Consider the following 25836-nt stretch of genomic DNA (forward strand, 5'->3'; position numbering starts at 1 on the left):
CTCAAGTCTAAGCAGGTCAGTATGAATTTTGTATATAAACACTCAGACTCTTCCCTGACTCCGTACCTTAACACTGTTATCAGAAACCAGTATGACACCTACCATGAAAAGTTGTTTGATGTTCTTTTTTTTCTTTTTTCTTTTTTCCTTTTTTCTTTTTTCTCTTGTTTTCTTTTTTCTTTTCTTTTATTCTTTTTTCTTTTTCTTTCTTCTTTTTTCTTTATTTTCCTTTTTTCTTTTTCTTCTTTTTTCTTTTTTCTATTTTTTCTTTTTTCTTTTTTTCCTTTTCTTTTCTTTTTTCTTTTTTCTTTATTTTCCTTTTCTTTCTTTTTTCCTTTTTTCTTTTTTTTTCTTTTTTCTTTTTTTTCTTTTTTTTCTTTTTTTTTTTGTCTAGTGGTTTCAGGTTGTGATCTTAAAGAGATAACCCAGTATTGCCAGTGCCCCTCAACTTCTGAAATGGAGAGCATTTCTTTACAAAACTTAACTAGTCTTTGAAAACTGTTCATAACCCTTAATTCTCACATTTTCCTCTTTGATATTTAAAATGGAATAATCCTATTATCCTCCATTGGACTTTTTATGGCTCAAAACATCGTGTAAGAAAACATTTCACCCCATCAGGACCCATGAGTTTGCAATTTCCTTACTCTAACTTGCATCAGTAGGTGACGACCTCCAATTTTTTCTGCAGTTCTTAGAGGTTTCCAGGCAAAAATGTCATCTTTAGGGATGGAATTCAATATCACTTTCTCCTGGTGACAGTAATGTGTAATAAATAATTATCTAACTAGTCATTTGAACTTGGGAAAATCACTCAATCTCTCAGAGACTCAGGTGTCTTATTTGTAAAGTGAAGCTTTAATTTTCTCGTCTGCTAAATGCTAGATCTGGGTTAGGTAGTCTGCAGATACCATTCCATCTTGAACCTTCTAATAGTCTGTTACGTTACATTTGTAAGGAGGAACTGACACTCCCCAGACATTGTACATTCACTTAGCATCACATGAGTTCCTGGATTCTAGAACATCCCTGTTTTGGTTTGGGCTCATGTTTCAAGCAAAGATCACCTTTAAAATGTGACAAATTTTACGATGGCAAGATCTTTCCAGGATGTAATGAATCAATGTTTCTTCACATTCTTCTGCCTGCGTTTACTTTAAGCCATTACAGTTTTCGAAAGAAGAAATGCTTATCCCTTAATTCGTCTATTCTTGGTCATGTGATATATTTTACATTTACACCATTCTCCTATCCCGTTGTAATTTGTTGGTGATAAAACAGTGCCTTTAATAGGCAGACTAATTTAAGGAACACTATGTTTGTTTTGAGAGGCCAAGCCAAACATTATATCCTTTAACTTTTGCTGCCTGGGTTCTTTCTTTATACACTGATTTGTGGATATTCCACCGATGAATAGTAAAATTTCTGTGTCAACCATAGACACTTCCTACTTAAAAAAATATCTATAACATGTTCTCTCCAAGAAAGGAACATTTTCCCCACAAGAAAAAAAACCTGTCAATGGGTACGTGCATAAATTGACCTTCAATCCATGCCAGAGTAATATCCAGTTATACATACAGATATTATAAATAATCGAATAGAAGTCCATTTTAAAGAATTACTGCTTTGGATAACAGAAACAAATTTCTCCAGATAGGCTTTAATTTTCTGTCCATGTGACTCTGAAAAATATTCGAAAAATTAGGAATGAAGGTAATAACTGAGTTTTTTTAGATAATTTCAAATAGTACACAGATGACTCCACCACTCCATCATATTTATTCACTGAACAGATATTTATTGAATGCTTACTGTGCACGAGGGGCTGTTCTAGCTAAGCCAACACAGGCAGAGATCCCTGCCCTCAAGGAGCTTACGGTCTAGACTGGCAGAGACAGATGATAAACAGTAAGGAGAATCAATGAGGAAATAGTGCAGCATGTTAAGTGCTATGGAAAAATTAAAGCAGAGCAAGATAAGGGGGATCTGGAGCGTGTGGTGGTGGCTGGCTGGTCATTTTAAATAGGGCAGCGGGTACGCTTCATTGAGAAGGCAATATTGGAAGCTGGCCTGAGAGGAGGTGAGAGCGTTATCCCTGCAGGCATCGGGCAGGAAGGGCTTTCTGAGCAAAGAGAAGAGCCTGCCTGGTCGATGTGAGGAACAGCAAGAAGATCAGTGCGTCTGGGGCAGATTTAGGAGGGGAGAAAGCTGCAGGTGAACGAGTCAGTCTATCAGGGCTCCAGATCTCATAGGGTCTTGTAGATCATCTAACGGTCTTTTACTCTGGATGAAAGGGGAACATTGTCGTTTTTCGAGCAGAGAAGAGACATTGTCTGACCTAGGTTTTAAAAAGTTTTCTGTGGTTGCTGTGTTGGCATGAAATCGTGAGGCAGAAAGATAGAAGCAGGAGACCCAAGGTAAGGTTATTGGGATGACCCAGGTGAGAAACAGTGGTGGCTTGGGCTGGGGTGGGGAGCGGAGGCAGGGGGGTGAGGAGAGGTCAGATTCTGAACAGATATTTTGAGGTAGATTGGCTGACAGATGGGATGGGATGTGTGAGATAAAGATAAGGGTCAAGATGACTTCAAGAGTTCTACCCTAGAAGGATGGAGCTGACTTTAAAGGAGATGGAAAGGAAAGGCTGCAGGTAGAGCAGTTGTGGGTGGGAGAGATCCGAAGCTTGGTTTTGATCATGTCATATTTGACACGTCATCCAGGTATCGATGCCAAGAAGGCAATGAGATGTGACCGAAGTTCAGGAGAAAGATCTAGACCACAATATGGTATTGCATTTGTTAATGTGGGAAAAAAAAATACAACTTTCCAGGCTTTTGTTAGTGTAATAATTAAAATAGGACAGATTATTAAGCATGACCTTGTTCTTGGACTTCATGGAAATATATAATTTAATATTTGAAAGGTCCCTCGGTCACAAACGAATTGATACAAATGAATGACTCCAACTTACCCCAATGCCATCTGTAAATTTATCATTTCCAGGAGTCTCTTTGGCATCATCGTATCAAGTCCGTTGGACATGCTGAGTCCTTAAGTTCCATTCATAAATTTTTTCTTTCTGCAATATGGTTTCTACGGTAGGTGAAAGTAAATTCTTGACAAAGACATCCAGAAAACACACTTAGAATCACCAGTTATGCTTAGCTATTATTTTCTGAATATATATAAGAGTTATCATTAGCATGCTACATTCCAAGTATTTAATGTATTGACAAAAAGGCCTGTCTGTTTGGCTCACCATCCTTTTTCACGAATGATTTGGAAATACTGAAACACATAGGGAGAAATTTTTATTATCGCTGCACCATACTCGAGCTTTTATCCCTCGGAGAATCTCTGAGACTGGAGCTTTGTCTTTGTGGAAATCCTTCCGTTACTCTGGGCGCCTGGAGGGCAGGGATGTGTGTTACTCAGCAGTGTGTCCTCGGGACCTGACATAGTGCTAAGAGGAGTTTGTTCAATTCAGTAGAGTAGCTACTCTTCAAAGATTAATGCTCATTTTTTTGTTGTTGTTGGATGACAGTCAAGTTAGGCTCAAGGCAAAAACTGCCCAGTTGCTATAGTTTGGGAATTTGACATTTTAACATTTTTCGATCAGGATTAATTTCCTTGTAGTTACACAAATACACAATTTCATCAATGAGCTAATTAACACTGACAACTAACAGTTGACAGCTGGATTATCCAGTGGTCAATTTTAATCAGAATCTCCTAGAATATATTTATACATTCTGACTACCCTTTTTCTTCAGTCTGTCCTGTAAGCTGAACTGGATGTTTTCTGGTATTTTAGTTTTCATTGGGCATTATTTGGCAATTCCTCTAGAAGATGTCAGACAAAGCCATAATATTCACAAACAGATAAACCATCATGTACATATCAAACCAAAAATACACCAAATATATTGAATTTTTAATTAAAAAAAAAATCGAGAGTTGCTATGTCATTACCTGGACAATACTGTTTCAATAGAATTGTTAAGTATCTGACCTACTCCCAAAAGCTATGGCTTTTCTCACTTAAAAGGCTGAATGGTTTTCCTTGTTTGCAGTCATTTTTGCTTTTTCTTTTTCAGTCTGATGCATTTTTCGGCATAACTTTATCATGAACCTGTGTTTCTACCACATTTTTACACGTGGACTCTAAAAGCTTTGCCCATTTCCATGCAGCAGACACTGCTCCTCTCAGATGTGTACATACGACCCAGCTCTCCGCATTTTGAGGACTTTTTCATCCTGTCCCCCCAGCCCAGCCCCCTACATGTATCATGTACTGTGTCATCTATGCTCCCGCCTTTTACTCTGTTGCTGTGGTTGAAATTTGAGAAGCAAAGCAGTTTGTCTTTACCTCGGGCTCCCCCTACTGTTTGGGTTGGTGATTGAGCAACCAAGAGAGATTTAAAAGCTGAACTGCTAGTTAAAAGTAGTGATTGGTTTTGTTTTGTTGGTCAAGAGAGATCTGGTAGCCACGGGTGGGTGACTATATACTGTGAATTCACAACTTATCAAAGGATGCTTTGAATCCCCAAGTATCAAATCTTTCCATTCTCTTTCTTAGGAGGAATGGCAGTCAGTTAAGGTCGCTCAGTATCAGGCAGACGTCATCAAAGCTGCACGGAGAGATTTCTAGAATTGTAGCTCAAACTGGTTTTAGTACGAGAGCTGTTATTCCCTCCTGACCAGTCATCCACCATCAGATTTAGCAGAGAAAGGGTTTTCCAGCCTCACGGTGTCAGCCCTCCGTGGAGGAGGTTCCCAGTCTTCCAGCTGCCATTCGAGTAGCCGAGAAAATTGACGGGATAGAACTTTTTAAAGAAGGAAATAAATGAAACATTAGACTTTCTCTTTAGAAATTATTAGAATTTTAACATAGGTCATAGTGGAGGAACCATGGTTACTGTTTAAAATGGCCCAGCAGATACGCTTGGCCCCGGGGGCTCTTTTCTGGGATGCCCATGCCATGCCATGCCAATGCCTCAGGAGTCAGGCAGGTGCCCTGGGCAGTGGCAGTGTCTGGTCTTCAGCAAGTAACCAGCGGTGAGTTCTTTCTACCTGCGGAACCTGGAAAGGGTGTCTGTTTCACGTGGACCAGTGGTTTGGCCTTGATTTCTCGTTTTGCCTTTTTATTACACGCTAGACTGGGAAGCTCGCATTGACAGCCACGGGCGCGTCTTTTACGTGGACCACGTGAACCGCACGACCACCTGGCAGCGCCCCACAGCAGCGGCCACCCCCGACGGGATGCGGAGATCCGGGTCCGTCCAGCAGATGGAGCAACTCAACCGGCGGTTGGTGACCAGCATGCAGTGAGCCCCTGTAAACCCGTGAAAGGAGAAGGGCCGCCAAGGAAGCCCCCTCTCAGGCTTTTCTGCTCAGGCTGCACGAGGAAAATGCAAAGCAATTACGTATCTTAAGAAACCCATTCACGCTCAGCACTTGGAAAGCTAGACTTAGAATTTTGGCGGCAGGAGACAAGCTAAGCCCGAGTGTCATTTAAAGATGGGGCATCCTGTGTACCTCCTGATGGTCCAGGCTGGGAAACAGGTGTTGTTAGCCGAGGGCCCGTGGGGCACGCCTCACCCAGGTATTCACTGAGGGTGTCAGTGTTCCAGGAACCCTCCAGAAACTGTGCACAATTATACACGGATGCACACTTTGTCTGCCAGACTCTTCCATATCTGTCATAAGATTTTCAAACGGGTTCAGAACCCAAGCAGTTGAGGACATTCCAAGGATGGGTTTAACAGAATACTAAAAGCTACCTGGGGAAAAGGCTGTCTTATAAATTGCTCCATTCCATGCCTACCCTGGTCCCACAGTCACTATCTACTCCAAAATATGAATTCTTAAAAAGCTTTCATGATAGAAAGAGAAATGTTTAGTGGGGAGGGTATAGCTCAGTGGGAGAGTGACTTCTTGGCATGCATGAGGTCCTGGGTTCAATCCCCAGTACCTCCATTAGTAAATAAATAAACCTAATTACCTCCCCAGCCAAAAAAAGAAGTTTAACGTCTTTAAAAAAAAAAATCCAGAGAAAAAGAAATGTTTAAAAACACTTTTTGAGAATTGTTTTGTCTAACATTAGACCCCTTACTCATTTTTAGGAAGTAGGTAAAGATGTCATTTTGTTTTCGACCTGCACGTGAAACCCAAAATAGCATCTCTCCATGCTGTAAGCGAATATGAGTGTCACATCCAACCTCTTGATTCTTTAAGGCCAGCGTGGTGGCTTTGGGATACTTTTAGTCGCCAGGAATGCAGGCTGAAGGCTCAGCTTTGATTGTACCCATGTGCCATCTTGTTAGTGTGAAATAAAAAAGAAAGGCAGAGAGGGACTGAAAAAGAAGAAATAACTGTGTTTGGGGCACACCGCTATTGGTAACAGATGTCCCTTGAAGGTTAACTGTATCCTCCAGAAAAAAAAAAAAATGTGGACAATTTAATCCTGTTAAAAATACACAGAAACAGAAAATTGGTTACTATTGTCCACAGAGGAGGATGCTTTAGGTGAAAATCACCAGGATTCTCTCATGGCTTGTGCATTGGAAGACACTGGCTTTCCATTTTTTCCCCCATCAGTAGCTGAGTGTTTAAGTCATTCGTGAGAACTGTGAAGTATTTTCATCGGCAGTGTATTTCTTTACAGTCACTCCCATGGAAAGAAAACTTATTACAAGGAAGGACTTCATGATAACCCAGTTTTGTTAGATACAAACGTGCCAAGATCCCTGGCAGAGCCCTTTCATGGTAATTGCAACAACACTCCAACTGCAAATGCAGGGGACACAGCAAGGCTCACTCTCCGTAGAGACCTTGTTGAGACGCCACAGGCAGAAATAGCCTCGACGTCTGTCTTGCCCGACAGCTAAGCTGAACTTGTTCAACAGTCAATCAGAAGCAGAAGTAAACACCTTGGCCCCTGACATTAAAATCCATGGACGTTCACAGCGCTCAGCTTGTATCGTATAAAAATGAGGTCAAATCCATCCTGAGCCAGGCCTCTAGAGAAGTTGTGCAGGCTTTGATGTGTAAATCCTGTGCCCCCCCCCCCCCACTGCTGGACTTTGAGGCCAGACTTTGCCAAATGGGCAGCTGTATTTGCTGCCTCCATCTGGACAGATAAAAAGAAAGGGAATGCAGCGATTTGAGAATGTGCATATTTCTTGGGAAAAGAAAATCTATCTAGGGGAGGTCCGCTACCCTTGAGAGAAGCATCCAGGCTCTTCAATACTTCTTTTAACCTATCGCTTTCAGGCCTTTCAAGTTTTCCGGTGATTTAGGCTGATAATGGCAGTCCGACAAAGGATGCTGTCAGTCCTTGATCCACTGCAGACGGGGTCCCACACAACGGTCATTCTTTTAGTAACTTGCAGTTACAGGCAGAAATGTACAACCATCACGCTATTTCACGACAACCTAGGAAATGTTTCTGCGTTGCAAGAAAAAGTTTCCCTTGACTCCTAATAAGGGGGGTTGTGAGAAGCAAAATTTGTTTGTGGCAAGAGGCACACAGTGTGGCACGTGGAGAGCAGGGAGGAGCGCGTGGTGTCCCCAAGTGGTCCTTGTGGCTTCACCACGGGCTCCCACGGCAGAGAGGCCCCTCGTTGCCTGCCTTCCACCGACCACGCATCTCCATCCTTCCGAGGCCCAATCCGAACATCACGTGGCCCCTGAACCCCGACCTCCCCTCCCAGATCCCTCCGCACAAAGCCCGTGGCCGCCTCCTCTCCAGCCCCTGGTACCCTCCTCACCTTCTTGCCTCATCCTCTGTGTCCCCCCCCCTCCCAGTGCCTGTGTGCGGTCAGGGCTTACCAGGACTCAGTCCAAGACCGCCTCCCGAGTTAATTCCTCTCCTTTCAGAATATCGCGAACTAATTCAACCTTCGCAAGTATTTATTGAACCAGCCAAAAATACAAATGTACATTCTCATTTTAAACCATCTACTCAAGTCTGATTTTTTAGCTATTTGGATAAAATTATGATAACGTTGAGAAATGGAAGTTTTAAATAGGAAGAAAGAAGACCTTACAATCTTACTTCCCCAAGAATTAGCTTTAAAAAAAAAAAAATTTAACTAACTTTAAGTGCTATAGGCACAGCCCTTGTATAGTTATAATGATAACATATAGTTTCATATTCATTTTTCTCTTACTACTTTATAAAAATTTTCATATTGCTACAGAGTCTTAAGATTATCACTGAGCAGAGGGTATAGCTCCGTGGTAGAACGCTTGCTTAGCATGCATGAGGTCCTGGGTTCGATCCCCACTACCTCCTTTAAATAAAAATATAATAACAACAATAATAATAATTCAATAAAAGTAATTACCTCCCCCAAAACAAAACTAATTTTAATTTTTAAAAAGATTATCTCTTAAATGATTGTATAGTATTCCAATGAACGGATGTAATTTAGTTCACTTAATTTGCCACACTGTTAGATGTTTTGTTTATTGCTTTTAATCACTGTTTTGGATAAATCCCCAGGGCCTATAAAATATTGGGATTATCTTAGAGAGTTTCCTTAAGGTTATCTTCCCAAAAGAGCCAGCCGAGGAAGAGCCACGTGGTTTTCGAATTTGACATCAATGCTTAAATGTTCTCTAAGGTGGTTCCATGGGTTCACGCTGCCAACAGCTGCAGCCTCCCTTCCGTCTTCTCTTTTGGTGTGTTTTTGCTGACTTAAGTGGTACTCCTGGTATTTTGGTGCTTCTTACATTTCATTTCTGGGAGGGAGGGTCAAATTCTATTTCTATGAGCTTTTTTTTTTTTTTTACCAATTTTAACTCCTCTCATGAGAATTGTCTGTTTGTGTGGGCTTGGTTTAGTTGGGTTTGCTTTGCTTTGCTTTGCTTTTGGAAAAGGTCTTTTTTTCTGGTTTGGTTGTGTGTGTGTGTGTGTGTGTGTGTGTGTGTGTGTGTTCTTCTGTGTGTGCACACGTGTTTGTGTGTCCGTTTCCAAACTCGACACTCCAGCTGACATTCTTACCGTATTTCCATAAACTCTATATTATATGAATATTTAACGTTTGGCTGCAAAAAGAAAAAAATTGTGAAGGGGGTTACTGAAGGCTAATTCTTGATGAAATAGAAGAGAACCAGCTCCCTGACTCCCTCTCTCATTGTTAAAGCAAAGAAAACCTCTGAGGCTGCAGCCCTGCCCTTGCTGGGGACCTTCCACAAACCACTGTGTGTCCTGCTTCTGTGCATATCAGGCAGGGGTGAGGTCCAGCTCCTGGGATTTGGGGCTGTTGACTTAGGTCCACCTTCCCTTGGGGTATCTCAGGGTTGCAGTCAGACGGTGGCTGAGCTGAGACTCACATACCTGGGGGTTGATGTTGGCTGTCGACTGTTGGCTGGGACCTCATGAAAAATGTTGTTGAGCCATTTTTGGAAAATGCAACCTGCCTTGAGCCACTTGGGGGAAATCCTCCAACAGTGGCTTCCTTGGTCTTTGGAAGACCAGGTCAAGGTCGTCCTCTCCCAGGTCAAGGTTGTCCACCCCCAGGTCAAGGTTACACGCTTAGGCAGCTTCTCACTGGCCTACTCTGTCCCCCACCCTCCATGGCTGCACTCTGAGTCCCAGCGGGGAGAGCACCACGGACAGACAGCCTGCACCTTCCCCACCAACCTCCCTACCGTGGAGGGAAAATAAATACACATGTTTCTCTCCACGGTTCTTTGCTTGCTCCTACCTCCTTCCACATTTTCTTCTAAGAGCCGTTATCAGGAATGCCTCACAGTCACTGCTGGAGGCAAAGTTATCCTCTGGCAGGCGTCAGAAGGGAGTGGCTAAGTCACTTTAGATAAAATAAAACTTAAAGAAAGCCCCAGACCAGTGAATCTCAAATATAGATGTAGATAATACTTCATTATAGATAATAGACAATAATTATATTATAAAGTATTTTCTATGCCTTTGTCTGAGAATCGCTGGTCTGGGGCTCTCTTTAAGTTTGATGTTATCTATGCAGATTGCAATTTTGCCCCAGTTTCTGTAATTCTAGCAGTCACCTGAATGATTCTCTTGCAAGTGGTCTGGAGACCTGAGAACCGGCACCTCCACCTCCGTGTAAAATTCCCATCCTTCTCCCCATCTGACCTTGACTTTGCCTGACGCCCCAGCCTGTTAAGGCCCACGATGGGGGTTCAGCTCCCCCCGCCAGCACAGCAACAATGAGAGAAGGGGCCGAATTCAAGAGCTCTTTAGTGACAGAATTTGTAATAATCTTAGATGTAGACGCAATAGGACTAGGGGCCTGACTGGATATGGAGGTTGAAGAAGAGGGAGCAGATGACTGTGAAGTTCAGGGTTTCGACTTACAGCAGGTGGGTGGACGTGCTGGATAAAGAGCGCGCAGGATGGGCAGATTGGCGGGAAGACTCCCGTGTGGATTTGGGCAGGTTGCCTTGGAAGTCCTTGAGGTCACACAAGTGACAGCAGCCAGGGGAACGTGGCTATGTGGGGCTAGTGCTCACGGAAGAGATGTGAGGGTGGAGGAAGGGGCGTGAATAGGAAAAGGAGGGTGAGTCCAGGTAGCAGTGAATAGCTGGGTACAATCCAAGGTCGGGCCACGGGGACACACTCTTACACAGACAAGATCTTCTGTACCAGTGCCCTCTTTCCTTGACCTTAAAGAGGAGTTTGGTTCTCAGACTTCTCAAAGTTCTCCAAGCTGAAGTCTTACACACGTTCTTTTCTCTGTCTTCCTTCCCTGCGAGCTCCCCGGCAAGTCCATACTCTCCCTTGAGAACATGTGTGCCTCCAGTGTTTGCTCGTCTGTGTTCACACCTCTTACACACCCAGGGCAGCTTGTTCACATCGCTAGAGTCACCACGGTGTACGTGCCTCTCCCTTCTTTGTTCCATCCTGTCCGTGAGTGTTCAGAGGGCAAGATCCCATCCTAGACTTCTCTCTGATCTGCAAGTCCAGCACAGAACCCGGACACGTGGGAAGAGTTAGCAAATATTTAGTAAGTACCTGGTGAGAGGACTGATCGGCTGACCCACTGACTAATGCCCTAACTTGGGAAGAAAAATCAAATGAACCTTCAGATAAGCAGAAAACATTTACTTGTCTGCCAGTGTGTTTTTAGTGTAATCTTTGCATGACCCCTGCCAGTCCTGTCAGTTCCCTGTCAAATAACAAGTGAGTGAGACTGTTGTTCTAGTTTGTAGACTTACCACAAACAAGCAGAGGTGATTTGATATCCTTGCCATAGCATTTTAAGTTCCGTCCCACACCGTTATTTTAGACATAGACCAATTTCGTTTAATGCAGGGCAGAGACTTTTTATGATTGGTTTTTGTGTAGATGTGTGTGTGTGTGTGTTGATTTTTTTTTTTAAGTCAGCTTACAAAACAAAAAGAAGCCACAGCATCCAGAGATACCTGTCTTGCTGATTGTCTTGGGTTATGTTGTTGGGATTTTGAATGGTTCTTTCCTGACACTTCTTGACGTCCAAAACAATTCATTGCAGATTTCCCCACTTAGCTGATTCAGAGCCTTAGCCCCCAAGAAGCCAACAGACCAAAGTTAACGCCTGTCTTTCCATTTTCTGCCGCAAAGGTATCAAAACATCCAGCGAACCATCGCTACAGAGAGGCCCGAAGAAGATCCTGGCGGTCAGAGTTGTGAGCAAGTCCCAGCAGGAGGAGGTGGTGGGAGTGACTCTGAGGCTGAATCTTCTCAGTCGACCTTAGGTATGGCAAGAGGGGTCAGGTTTCAGGGCTGACCTCCAGTGGCTGTGTTGACTGAGTGTGGGAGCCCCACACCCTGCCCCTCGGAGGCGGCACGCACCCTGGGGTGAAGAGAGCAATGGGGTGCGCGAGGTCCCAAAGAGGCTTAGCACCCACAGGGTAAAATGGACAGAGGTTTCCCACCAGGGATGTAAAGGAGAAACAGATTCACGGCGCAGAGAACTTGTGAAAAGTTTCAGTACCCATGCATCAAGGTCAGTGTGTTGGTGGCTTAATCATTTCTTGTTGAGGACATTGATTTGTTGGTGTCCTAAGGATTGTTTCCACTTATAAATAAAACATGCAATAAGAATTCACGGTCTCCTTCCAAGGAGCCACGTGACAACAGTAGGAATAATACTTTGTTTGCATTTTGACTCAGATACAATCCCCGCTGAGGGAGGAACCAGGGAGAAAAGAGGTTTTCCGGCCGGCTTACGGTTACGTCTCACCTGGGGGTGTTGGTACCAGATACCATCCGCATCCACGAGGGTCTGGTGTTCATTTCTTTGAATCTGCCTGAGTCAAATTCCAATGAGAATATTCAAAAAGCAGAAGAAACTGGATGCTTCTTTTATTATTATTATTATTGAAGTGTAGTTGATTAACAATGTTTGTTAGTTTCAAGTGTACAGCAAAGTGATTCAGTCATATATATATTTATTTTTTTCAGATTCTTTTCCATTATAGGTTACTACAAGATATTGAACATAGTTCCCTGTTTGATATATAGTGGTGTGTATCTTTTAATCCCAAACTCCTCATTTATCCCTCCTCTCCCCTGTCCCTCTTGGGTAACCATAAGTTTGTTTTCTTTGAAGAGACTGGCTTCTGCTTTTTCTACCTGTAGTGGCCTTATATTATCACAGTGACATCCTAACAATACAGTTTCTTTTTCAACTGGGTTAATGGTGGCCGATTGACAGCTGTAGAACAGTCTGAGCAGCAGGCATGTGCTTCCAAAGACACAGATCCACCAACCATTTTAATTGCCTCTGTTTTTTCACTTTACTAGTTGTGCTAACTAAACTGACTAGTTTAGGTTTTCTGTTATCAAGTTCTTTATTTGACCTCTGAGAGAGAAGGAGTTAGAGCGGTGAAGTATTAAAGACACAGAAAATTTATTTCTGGGTTTGGTGTTGGATCTGCTGGCATTTGCTGCATAACAAAGCATCCCAAAGCTTAACAGCTTAGGCTCACAGCCCTGCATTTGTCCCCCAGTTCTGAGGGTAGGCAGTTTGAGCCGAGCTCTGCTGGGTTCCCACAAGCATCCTTGGACAGCTGTGGAATCGGCCGCAGGCTGGCTGGACTGAGGTGCCCTCAGCCGGGGGGGCTTGTCCCTGCTCCCCATGGCTTCTCATCTTGCACAGGCCACAGCCTGTGTGATGAGGGAGAAAGAGTGGGGACACACAGGCCACTCAACATCCTAGCTCAGAACCCCTGACAGATTCTGTTAAGCAAAGCACAAAGCCAGCTTTGTTCAATAAGGAAATGCTACCGAGGACCATATTGTTGGGGATTCAGGGAGGAGGGGAATTGTGGCCCTTTCTGCAAACAGTCTATCACAACCGTGGTCAACAATTGTAAAGAAAGTACGAAAAAAGTCATTGAGATCAAAGGGACGTGATGCTCAGGACTGAGCCTAACAAGTTATACAAGAGCACTCCTAGGAAATAATGATTCATAACTGATACAAAGATAGGACACCTGACCCAATCACTGCGTGTGACACCCGCTCAGGTCACTGTGACACCCGCTTAGATCACTGTTCAAAACAACCGTCCGCTCCTGCTCTGCGGGTGAAGGCTTGTGTGTTGCTGGCGTGGACAGAGAAGTACTCTATTGGAAACAATCTTTTCCCCAATGCCTTCAGTGGCTTTGCTTCACTTTTTCCAGATCTGAGGCGAGATGGGTCGCTTTCTCCAGTGAACTCACAAAAAATCACCTTGCTGCTGCAGTCCCCGGCGGTCAAGTTCATCACCAACCCCGAGTTCTTCACTGTGCTGCACGCCAATTATGTGAGTGTCCCGCATGCAGAGGGGGCCGGGCCCGGCTTCTGGCAAGACCCCAAACACAGCTCTGCAAAGTCATTTGATAGGTTAAAGAGGATAACATTATAACCCAGGCAAGGAAAAAAAACCAAGAAAAGAAAAAAGATGAGTAAAACCACTCTTCTTTTTTCGCTCTCTGGGAGCCTCCCAATAGGGAGAAAAGCTGGATTTGGAAATGCTGTTGCTTCTTTGGTTTCTGTTGGCTTCACGTGTGTTCATGTCGGTGCAAGTGATTTGGAAACAAACATGTATTTTCACAATTTTAAAGGAACAAGAGGATGAAGTTGACAGAGTCCCTTCAGCCTGAATCGTTTGATAAAATCACTTCCATGAAAGAGATTTGTAAATAGATAAATAACTAGGTTTCCTTTTCATATAATCAGTTTTTTCAAATAGCCTGCTTAAGGTAGCTTTGATGTGATTTTTACACTGGTAGTTTTTTTTCTTTCCTTTTTGATATTTTATCAAGACAGCAATGACCTAATACTGGAGTCATTATTTCTTTCAGTTAACAAACATTTCCTGTGGTTCAGGCACAGATCTAGGCGCTAAATAAAGTCATAAGGACAGATTAGGGCGATGTCTGAACAGCCAGGATTCCCCCCACCCCCCAACTCCCGTTTTGTGGAACAAGAGATGTGCAAAAAGACGAGTCTAATATGACAGGACAGGGCCTGACCTCAGGGAGGAACAAGATACTCTGGGAACACGGGTGTGCTCTGGAACCCCAGGGAGCAGTCCCAAGGAGGCAGCTGCTGAATGGAGTCTGGGAGGTTGAAAGTGGGCGGGGCGGATGGTCCAGGCGTGGTGGGGGAGAGGATGCAGCTGTGATGGGCCAGTGGGCCTGGAGTGTGGTGACAGGCAGAGCTGGGAAGAGGAGATGGAGAATGAGCAAATTGCCTGCTACATCATGGAAAGAAGCCTGGCTCTACTTTGTGGGCGACAGGAACCAGCAGCCATCTCAGGCATCAGCGTCACATGATCGGCATGTTTGAGACATCATTTTCTCTGGCAGAAGTGCAGGAGAGAGAGTGAGGAGGGCTAAGACTAGAGGCTCAAGTGAGAGGTGAGGAAAGGCTGCCCTAAGGAAGGGGCTGAGAGCAGGGAAAGAAGGACTCGCTCGGCTCAGCAGAGAGTTCTGGGTGGAATCAGTCATGCTTTGGGACACTGTGATTGAGGGGGCACGGACAATGAGGATTCACGAAAGTCTGAGTCCTCTCTGAGTAGGGCCCCTGAGGTAGGTGGTGGTGCCCCACTAAGCAGGTGCAGGAGTTTGATGAGGGATGGAGGCTGTGGGAGGCAGAGGAGGAGACCAGTTATATTTGAGAAGCCTCTGGGACATCTGATGGTTAGACCTAGAGCAGCTGCCCAGTGGTGCAGGGTTGAGTCACAAAGGGGAACAAGGATGCCAGAGAGTGATGCCCTCAGCTCCAAGCACCAGATGGCCCTGGGACAGAACAAGCCCCTGCCCTGGCCTGCTCTGACTGCCAGCAGCCTTTTCTTTATCCACACACACCAGCCCTTGGTGGCATAAAATTATTATTTGGAACAATGAAAAAATGCCTGAAACTTTCGTTTCTTCTCAGCCTCCAATCCCTCCACACACATAAGTTTTTTGCACAGGGCTCAGAGGAGTGGTAGACCTCTGAAGTCCAGCCTGAAATCCCCAGGGGACCTGACTCCCTGTTGTATAGACAGATGAGAGGAGCCAGGGTGGACCTGTGCAGTCAGAGGAGGAACCAGGGAGGAGAGGGGGCAGCGATGCTCAGAGAGGCAGAGGGGGGACTCCAGAGGCTGAGGCAGAGGGAGGGGGGAGACAGGAGAGGGAGGATGGAGGAGGGGAGCTTTGAGATGCAGGAAGGTTGACAGTGTCCTAGGCTGCAGGAGCAGCAGGTGGATTCAGGATGGCAAACAGGTCCATATATGTTTGTGGTGGACAGGCGTTTACTTCTCCAGCAAGATCTCTGCTCCTGAGTCCTCCCCAGCAAGGCTCACAGCAAATTTCTGCGTAGCCATCATATTGCAGCCTGCTAAGGTGCTCAAAGTGTGCTTGGTCTGTGTTTCTCCTAAACCCCACTCCCTTCCCCGATCGGCCTGACCCCGTCTCAGAGTGCCTACCGAGTCTTCACCAGTAGCACCTGCTTAAAGCACATGATCCTGAAAGTCCGGCGGGATGCGCGCAATTTCGAACGCTACCAGCACAACCGGGACTTGGTGAATTTCATCAACATGTTCGCAGACACGCGGCTGGAACTGCCCCGGGGCTGGGAGATCAAAACGGACCAGCAGGGAAAGGTGAGCGTGACTGCTGAGTGGGTCTCACCTCAAAAGGGCTCGTTGCCTGAAGGAAAAGACCAGTGAGCAAGTGAGGAGGGAGGCTGATGAGGAGAGGAAAGCCTGGCCACCGGGAGGAAGGGAGGGGTAACGATCTGCATTGGGGTTTCTATCTTGTGATGTGCAAGGTGTTTCCAAACATCCCTGCCTTCCGCCCACTGATGCCACCACGTTGTGACATTGCTTTGTGTCCCCTGGTGTATGTGTGTGGTGGGGGGAGGGAAAATATCACACCAGCTGAGAACTATGGGCTACATAGTTTTAAATTTAGGTTTGGAACTTGAAACCCAATTCTGTTCAATGACCTTTCTATTGTTTTGCCTCCTAGACAACTCCCTCTCAAGGAATGAAATTATTAGTTCAATGGGAGTGACATTATTAGATTACTCATTGTGATTTCCCTAATAAGCCTTCAGTCCTCGTGAAAACAGCCTGGCAAACAGGGACATGGTGAATTGGGCTCATGTAATATTACTGGCTTACATTTTGCTTTTGTATGACCTTAACCAAAACTAGTCTTTCCCAGCGATGCTTTAGGAGCCCAGCTGAGTTTGCGAAGGCAAGAATGAGAATGTTTTTCCTTAACCACCATCAGTCATCTCAGTGTATTTCTAGGATAAGCCAAACAGTGTACTAGAGAACTGCCCCCGTGTGATCTTTTACAAATTTGGGGAGACAGAATCCGTCCCTCTTTTAGTGTCAAAGGAATCAGAAGTGTTACCAGCAGACATGTGTCTCAGTGGGAAATTGCGTCACACAGCTCCTTTCCTCTGTGACTGTGCACATGCAAAACCACAGTTTCCCAGAGTGGCCTGATGGGGCGTCACTGTGCCCTGGGAGCCAGAAATCCGTCCCCTACAAACCCCTTAGCCTGCCTCAGATCCTCGACTCTCTGGAGTATGTGTGAGAAGATGGTGTCCACTAATGCAAGTCTGCAGTACAGTGAATCTCTATGACCAGCTCTGTGGTCGGGGATGAACCAGCAGGTTGTGGGGAGACCCTGTGTAGGAGAAAAGCCACCATAGCAAGAATCTGTTCCCCAGGACCTTCTTGTTTACTGGATGTGGCTTCGACTGAGAATGACAGTGGAATATGGTGTGGTGATAGCCTTCTATGCAAAAACTGTCTTCATAGGCAGCCAGAGAGGATTCTAGAACTCTAAGTCATCTTCTGGTTCCTCACTCGCGCAGTCTGCTTCTTGTTTTCTTGACATACTCAGAGACGCCAGCCTTCACTTGCAGTATGCACCGTGTGGGCTGAGCTGCTTGGTGTCTTTGAATGCATGGTCATCCCAACAAGGAGGACAAAATGACATCTGACTCATCTGTCATCTTGAAAATCCGAGGAAGGAGGACACAGCCCCTGCTCAACTTCAGGAGAGATTGCGTGTGAGCCCCAGTGGGCTCCAGGGCAGAGGCGAGGAGACTTACCACCCAGAGAGGTGGCGGGGCTGTGGGTGGCGGGCACAAGACAGAGGCAGCCCCTACTGCAGAATGAACACGTAACACAGAATGAGAAGTGACCTCTACTTCTACCTGAAGGAAACAGAATCTTTATCTGAGAAAAACCGTATCTCCTAGAATTTCCTGCAGAAAAGAGAAATGAATTTTTTAAAGACACCTGCCCGTCATCTGCAAAGTGGCATGGGAGCATATGACTTCAGTTGAGCAAGCAGCAGCAGCTACAAACAGAAAACAAGTCAAGAGGAAGCAGACATAAGAAAACAGAAGTAGCCAAGGATCCAGCAATCCCAGGCTGGGTATTGATCCAAAAGACCTGAAGTCACAATCTCAGAGAAACATCTGCACTCCCGTGTTGTTTGCCGTTATTCACATGGCCAAGAGATTAGGTTGGGTTAGGTTGGAAACAAGCTAAATGTCTGTTGATGGATGACTGGATAAAGGAAATGGGGTGTATGCATACAATGGAATATTATTTAGCCTTAAAAAACAAGGGAATTCTGACACAGGCTACCCCGGGGATGAACCTGGAAGACGTTGTGTTAAGTGAAATTAGCTAGTCATTTACATGGGATATCTGAAATAGACAAGCTCGTAGAAGCAGAGGAGACTCGGGGTGGCCAGGGGCTGGGGAGAGGGGGAAGTGGGAAGTTTCTGTTCAATGGGTATAGAGTTTCAGCCACACAAGACGAGTGAGTCAGAGATCTGATGTGCAGTATTGCACATGTAGTTAACTGTGCTGTCCTACGCACTTGAAAATGCGTTAGAAAGTAAATCTCATGTTAGGTGTTCTTCCTACAATTAAAAACAAGAAAAGAACACGGGCTAAAAATAAGTGTTCTAAGATGGCAAGGAACAACCAAAGGTAACAACAGAGAGATAAACAGAGAGAACAGACACTGTGTGAAATCAAATCGCTAGTATAAAATATGACCATGGGAACAGCCCCCAAAGCCCAGGGAGGTGCTGGATCGCAAACAGTGAAGGATAAAGTGGGAAAAAAAATGTAAAAACTGAAAAAAGAAAAAAAACCCTTATATTCTCAGAGAGAACCAATTTAATATCAACCAACTTAATATCGCAAGCTCCCCAAAGACCCATAACCCACGTGCTCTGCTATGTAATTTATGTATTTGTTAGATTTACCTCTTTGTCTGTTGTTCCTGGCAGAATTTTAAGCTCCTTGAGAGCAAGGAACTTTGTTTTGCTCATTGACGAAACTCTGAGGGCTTTGAATAGTGCCTGGCATGTAGTTGGCCCCTAGTAAATCTCTGTTGAATGAATGACTTATAAATGTTCGTGAAGAAGAAACCAGAATAATAGGTACAGTGCAATAAGTAAACATTAAATATAAATATAAATTATTAGTTAAATATTGAAAATAAAACATTGAAACATTGAAAACAAATTGTTCAGGTGGGCAGATTGATTGGACTCACTGAGCTATACAGCGAAACTAATTAAAATAAATTCTGTATCTACACATACTCTGCAATATCTTTAAATAGTGATTTTTTTTTTACATAGTATCGGTATACAGCCACGATCGTGTGAAAGTTACTTACAAAAGCATTAAAATCAGGCAAACTTCAAATTTCCCATCCATAAAACCAAACTGTAGAAGCCCACAGAGCACCGACTGCAGGTTATTGATGAGAAAGATTGTAGTCCAGTCATCCTATTTCCAGAAAAATTTGTTATCATTCAAGTGTGAAGACACTCAGGAAGAAACTCCATGTTTAAGGTTTCAGAGTTCACGCTACTCTTGTGCCTGCCCTAAGAAAACACCAAAAACCATTCTCCAGATGGCTCACAAATGAAGCAGAACAGAAAATTAATAATGGGAAAATCATATCATAGAGAAACGATGGTAGTGGGTACTTAAATCAACTAAACACATAAATATAAATGCAAATGATTGCTTTCAAATTAAAATGTTCTAAAATTCATTGGAAAAGGCTCAATAAAATATGGATAACAAAAATGGAATACATTTGTATAAGAAGTATCAAGATCTGAACCAGTATCCCCAGACTAGGATTTAAAGGATGAAGAAGCAGGAAGAGGGTGGGTGAGCAGCGCAAGAAAAGTTGTGCCAGGCTCCCAGTCAAGTGTAAGGGGAGTCAAAGCGGATAATTTGAAAAACAAAGGCTAAATACATAGTTGGCAACCGTTTGTACCATTTCAAGCCAGAGTTCTTTCTTTGGAATTCCTACAAAAGATAAAATCAAACAAAATACAGTTTACATAGCAAAACACACCCCCAAAAATCCATAAGAAAGCAAAGAAAATTAAAATAATAAAAATAAAATAGCAAAAGTAAAGCCAAACATAATAGTTGTGGCAGCAGGTGGAAATGGGATAAACTTACATACCGAAAGTAGATAACTATCAGATCTGATGGCAAACAAATTCAGCTTATAAAAAAACATACCTAAGAAATGATTCCAAAAGTTTAATAGGAAAAGAATCGCTGTTAATATATTGCGAGAACAATAACAGAAAAATCAGTGGTGGTGTATTAATATCATACAAAGGAGAGTAGAAATCTGAATCATTATAAAGGGGTCAGAGAAAGATTTGATATTAATTGATGTCACAATTAAAGATACAGTAATCATGTGTTCCGTATGAGCCAAGGAACTTATACATATTATATAAAGAAAAAGAAAAGAGAAATACAAAGGAAATGAAAGAAATACAATATGGTAGAAAAATGTGTATTATAACCATCAGTTCAACAGATTAAGTAGACAAAGTAAGTCAGGATTTGAATACTTTTCTGTTAATGGAACATATATTAATTCTTTTGTTTAAAAGAATTGCATTGTTATATGCAAACAATGGAACGTTATTCACCCTTCAAAAAGGAATGACCATCTGACGCACAAAGCCTAGATTAACCTTGAAAGCATTATGCTGAGTGAGAAAAATGGACAAATATATCCCATATGAGCTATCTAAAATAGTCAAATTCATAGAAACAGAAAACAGAGTAGAGGTTACCAGGATCTAGAGGGGAGGGAAGAATGAGGAAGTATTATTTCATGGGAGCATAATTTCAGTTTGGGAACATGAGAAAGTTGAGGACACGAATCATGGTAATGGCCACACAATAGAACATACTTAATGCCACTAAATTGTAATTTTTTTTTAGAAGTCCACGTTTACTGGATATTCATTCAGCTTGTACTCATCTGTTCAAAATCTCGTGATAAGTGTTGGGGTTTTTCCACGCACATTTCATTCTTACTCAGATTCTTTACTCAAGTTTTTGCTTTTCACTGGCATCACTTTTTGAGCAACTGACACACTGTTGCGGCGGGGGGCATCATTTCAGTCCCATCCACACTGTTGGAAATAACAACCCTTTCTGAGTCAGCACTGGCTGAGGTCACTGAAGGCAAAGATATCTTTACCAAACATTACATTTTGTTCAAAAGAGAGTATTTGTAAGATTGTTTTCTAATACAAAAGATTTTGTAAAAGAAACAAAAAAGCATTAGTTTCTCTTTTGTGAGAGATCATTTCAGATTTAAAGAATGACCTTGTCATAAATTGGAAGATCTACACTAATCAGGCATGCCACAGAGACTTATGTACAAGAGGGGTAACTGAAACATTACTGTAAAATAGTAAAAAAAGTCAAATGTCCAATGCTAGAGGGTACTGAAATTAATTGCTATGCATTCGTCAAACTGAATACTACACACTCATTAAAATTCTGTGGTAAAAGAAATATTTAATAACTGAGAAAAATGCTTATAAAATAATAGGTGAAAAATCTTATAACAAAATTATAGGTGCTGATGTGGGGAGTATATGTATATATGTATATTTGCATAGGAAGAGAAAAAAACCACAAAAATACTTTGGTGATTGCTTTTCCATTGTAATATCTGGGATGATTTGGGTTATTTATCTTCTTTCTATTTTTTTGTCCTTTGAAAGTTTTTTTCCCAGTGAGACTGCTAATTCTATAAATTTTAAAAATTCTATAATTTTAAATGCTCTACAAATTAATTTCTAGAATTGCTTTTTATCCATCAAAGGCTCTATGCCTCTTGTTTTCCACGTTAAGTGTTGTGGTCACTGCTCCGTAGCCCCACAGCATAAAGGGGTCATCAGCGACTGGCGTTGCTTCGTTGACCGACTGGATAAGCTGCAGCACCAGCTCCGTCTCCCGTCTGGCTTTGAGCAGATGTACAGGAGGGACAGGCCCATACATGACGACCCAGCCCCGGAGCATCACCCCCCTGCAGCCCGGGCTTCCCTGTGGCTCGTTCTTATGCAGTGTGCTTTCTTTACTGGTCTGTCTGCAGTCTTTCTTCGTGGACCACAACAGCCGGGCCACCACTTTCATTGACCCCCGAATCCCTCTCCAGAACGGTCGTCTTCCCAACCATCTGACTCACCGACAGCACCTCCAAAGACTCCGAAGTTACAGCGCTGGAGAGGTAACAGCCCCCTGCCACGCCCTCCCCTGCCCCACCGTCCACAGGACCACCGGCCCTGCCTCTCCTGGTGGGGCCAGAGCTACCCCTCAGTGGATGGGATCTGGGGGTGCCCGTTCCCCAAGGGGCTGAGCCGGGTCCAGATCCCTATAGAATAATGGATGATGGCTTGGGGCACCCACTTCACGCCCTAGACCCATCTTCAGATGGCCTTCCTTCTACCTTCACTTTTGTCCTCCACAATCATGCTACAGGAAATCGGTCCAGTTGAAAGGAACTGGAATGCAGTGTCGGGACATCCCTGCACTCACGGTGGGGGCTGTGCTTCCCCAGGGCTACTGATCACGTGTGCCTTCTTACAAGACCACGGAACTATGGTGCCATGTGTGACTGCCTTTAAATTTCTGCCCCTCCCCAGACCCCAGAGAAGACTTCAGTAGTATAAACACAGACTAAAAACTGGGGGAGCTCCCTGGGCCACGTGGATACTCTGTTCCCACCCTCCCACCTTCCTGGTTTATATTGTCTTTCATTCCACGTGAAAGGCTCCCACTTTTCTTAAACGTCATGTTCCTTGTCTTTCTGAATGACTGTTTCTATATCTCGTACCCTTTCCCGTTCTTTCTCAAATCAAAGCTCTTTTCCATTGCTGATTAGTTCCTGACAATGTGACAAGCAAACCCTTTTTTGTCTGTCCAAGCATCTATCCGTACCTCCTTTTCACAGACACCACCCAGATCTCAGGAGATACAGGCTCTGAGAAAAATTCCCTATAAAGTAATTTCTCATAAAGCATCTTTGTAGTTAGATTACAAAGAGGTAAAAAGATGAAAAAAGTGGTATAGGAAGAAGAGAAATATATATATATCTATACGTGGCCCCACAGAGAGTCATTCCGGTGAGGGCAGCAGTGGACATCCCAGGAGAAACAGAAAATGACCATCCACCTGTCAGACACCTCTGTCAGTTTCCAGAGAGCAAACAAGAGTCTCAAAGGAAGAGTTTGTTGTCGGTGTATTGATACTGCTGAGAGCATGTTAAGTCCCTCTGCGTATACATAAATGTGTATGTGACCATGCAGAGAGGGAGTATTATATACCCCCAAGGGTTGTGTGGTGTCAGGACTATCCAGACACCAGACACTCAGCAGCAGACACGTTCACAGACTGCAAAAGCAGCGCCCCAACTTCTCATCTCAACACACATAGTCGCCTTCGCTTTTATAGCACCGTCAGAACGTACAAGATGTATTGTCTTGACATGATCATGGATAAAATCCAAATTCCGCATCAGCTTGAAATATGCCATTTTAATCTAATTTTAAAATGTCCGAGTTCTTTAATATAATAAGGTAACTTCAGTACTAATATAGAGTAACTACATCTGATAAAAGAAGCTCTGTACTGCAGACAGATTCCCCATCAGTCAAAAAATGTCAATTATGCAATGAAACCCCCTAAACATACAGATCTATTACACTTACAAGAAATGAACCTGAAAATATCAGTATTAAAAACCTCTCTGTTGAGAGAACAAGATTAAGAAGGTGAGAACCCCTTGCATTACCTTTCCTAAAACATTTGTTTGATACGATGGACTAGCCCAAAGTCACATTATCATGATAAAATATCAATATTAATGCCAAGACAGACTACACATGATGCTAAAAGGGCACTCAGCTCTCTGTATGCTTCCTAATTCATTCACTCTCCAACCGACTGTCCATCAGGGTTTTAAACCCCTCATCCCTCTGCCCCGCCTCTCTCTGCTGGTAGCTTTGCACTGACACGAGGGAAAACCAAGAAAAACAGCAGAGAGAGAGGCTGGGGAGCTGAGGATATCTGACCCAGGGGCAGCATACCAGAGAAAACAAAGATCCAGCCTCTATGAAAACAAATGCCTGACTCCTCCTACTGTGAGGACGCACAGCCCAGGGGCAGAGGAGCCAGGAGGACCTGGGTATAAAATAGGAGACGGGCGGGGGGGGGGGGAGAATATTAATTGTGTTTGCTGTGATGTGATATTGTTCAACAAACATCGATGAAGTGCATGACCTGCCTTGAGCCCCGTGAAATGCCAAGACGTATGAGGTAGGCTCCCTGCTCCTGGAGAACTTTGCGTTCTGTTTTTGAAGCCAGGCCATAAATACACACAGAGTTAAGTCAAAAGAGAAATTAGAATATGACTGAGTGTCAAGAGAGAAGTTCAGAGGAGGCCAGGGAAAGGTCCTTTTTAAGTGAGTTACTTGACCTAGACCTGGAAAGATCTGTAAACCCTCACTGAGTACAAAGGCAGAGGAAGAGCAGCCCCACACAGGGCTCAGCATAAGCACAGGCGCCCAGCTGGGCATGAGGAGGTGGAGAGACAGTGACTAGTTTGGTGTGACCAGGATAGGAAGTTTCCACTTGGCTTCTGTCTTGGTTTTTGGAAAGCTGTGCATGCCACATGGAAGAGAGTTGGGACTTTTTTATGGGTCCATTGAATGAATTGAAGACAAGTAATAGTGATGATTTGTGTTTTAAAAAGGGGTTTACAGCTCAGTCCATCCATTGTTTCTCAAGAGGGCAAGACTCTTGGCCATTTGGGAGGCCAGTTCTCTGATGCGTGGAATCATCTCAGGCCATTGTAAGGTCTGGTCCTGTCCATTAAATTTCAGGAGTGCCCCCACCTTGCCAGTTACTATGAAAACAAACAAACAACACAAAATACCCCCCTAAGCATTTCCAAATACTCTTCGGTGGTAATTCTACTTCAGTTAAGAATCATATTTTATACCCAAGTAAACTGAAATATCAAGAACTCAGTCTCACAGAGAGTTCAGGACCACAGTCCAGATTTCCCAGCTCCTAGTCCAGGGGTCAACGAGTATTTTTTTAATTTAATTTAATTTAATTAATTTTAATTTAATTTAATGAAGTTTTAATGTCTGTTCTTTGTGTGTGTGTGTGTATCTTTTTTTTCCAGTTTTATTATGTAGGATTATTACAGTTTGACTGCACGTACACGTTATATTGTATGTGAATACATGTATACAGTATACTACACTTTTTTTAAGTTTACATGTATGTACTGATCATTTTTTTTAAGAACAGATTAGATCTTTAGCTTTTTAAACTTACATAGTTATCAAAGGAATAAAGCCAACTACAAAATAAGAAACAACAGAATGCGGTAATCCAGTCATAAAGGACAGTCAAATATGCTTACACGTATTCAAGACATCAAAATAATAATTAGTTCATTTGTGTCCTTATTATTATTATTATTTTTAGATTCTTCATATAAATGATGTCATATGGCATTTTTCTTTCTCTTTCCAGCCCACTTCACTTTGAATGACAGTCTTCAGGTTTATCCATATTGCTGCAAATGGCATTATTTTATTCTTTTTTATGGCTGAGTAATATTCCATTGTATAAATATATCACATCTTCTTTATCCAGGCATCTGTCGATGGACATTTGGGTTGTTTCCATGTCTTGTGTATCGTAAACAGTGCTGCTGTGAACAGTGAGGTGCATGTGTCCTTTTGAATTTAATTTTTCTCTGGATATATGCCCAGGAGTGGGATTGCTGGATCACGTGGTAGGTCTATTTTCAGATTTTTAAGGAACCTCCATACTGTCCTTCATAGTGGCTGCACCAATCTACACTCCCACCAACAGTGTAGGAGGGTTCCCTTTTCTCCACACCCTCTCCAGCATCTATCATTTATAGACTTTTCAATGATGGCCATTCTGGCTGTTGTGAAGTGATATCTCATTGTAGTTTTGATCC

The 25836-nt window shown here is 43.4% G+C and overlaps 1 protein-coding gene across 5 annotated transcripts in view; it reads left to right on the forward strand.

Moving 5' to 3' along the window:
- The window catches only part of HECW1 (HECT, C2 and WW domain containing E3 ubiquitin protein ligase 1), a 321611-nt gene that overhangs the window by 234833 nt on the left and 60942 nt on the right, over positions 1-25836 (forward strand). For all 5 annotated transcript variants that reach the window (XM_064487726.1, XM_031454627.2, XM_031454628.2 and 2 more), the window contains 5 exons: positions 5159-5309; positions 11591-11724; positions 13657-13778; positions 15921-16106; positions 21928-22062. In XM_064487726.1, the coding sequence (XP_064343796.1) occupies positions 5159-5309; positions 11591-11724; positions 13657-13778; positions 15921-16106; positions 21928-22062 (728 nt within the window). The remainder of the gene's footprint in view (positions 1-5158; positions 5310-11590; positions 11725-13656; positions 13779-15920; positions 16107-21927; positions 22063-25836) is intronic.

Source organism: Camelus dromedarius, chromosome 7 (assembly GCF_036321535.1).
Source record: "Camelus dromedarius isolate mCamDro1 chromosome 7, mCamDro1.pat, whole genome shotgun sequence".
In the NCBI taxonomy this organism is placed as follows: Eukaryota; Metazoa; Chordata; class Mammalia; order Artiodactyla; family Camelidae; genus Camelus; species Camelus dromedarius.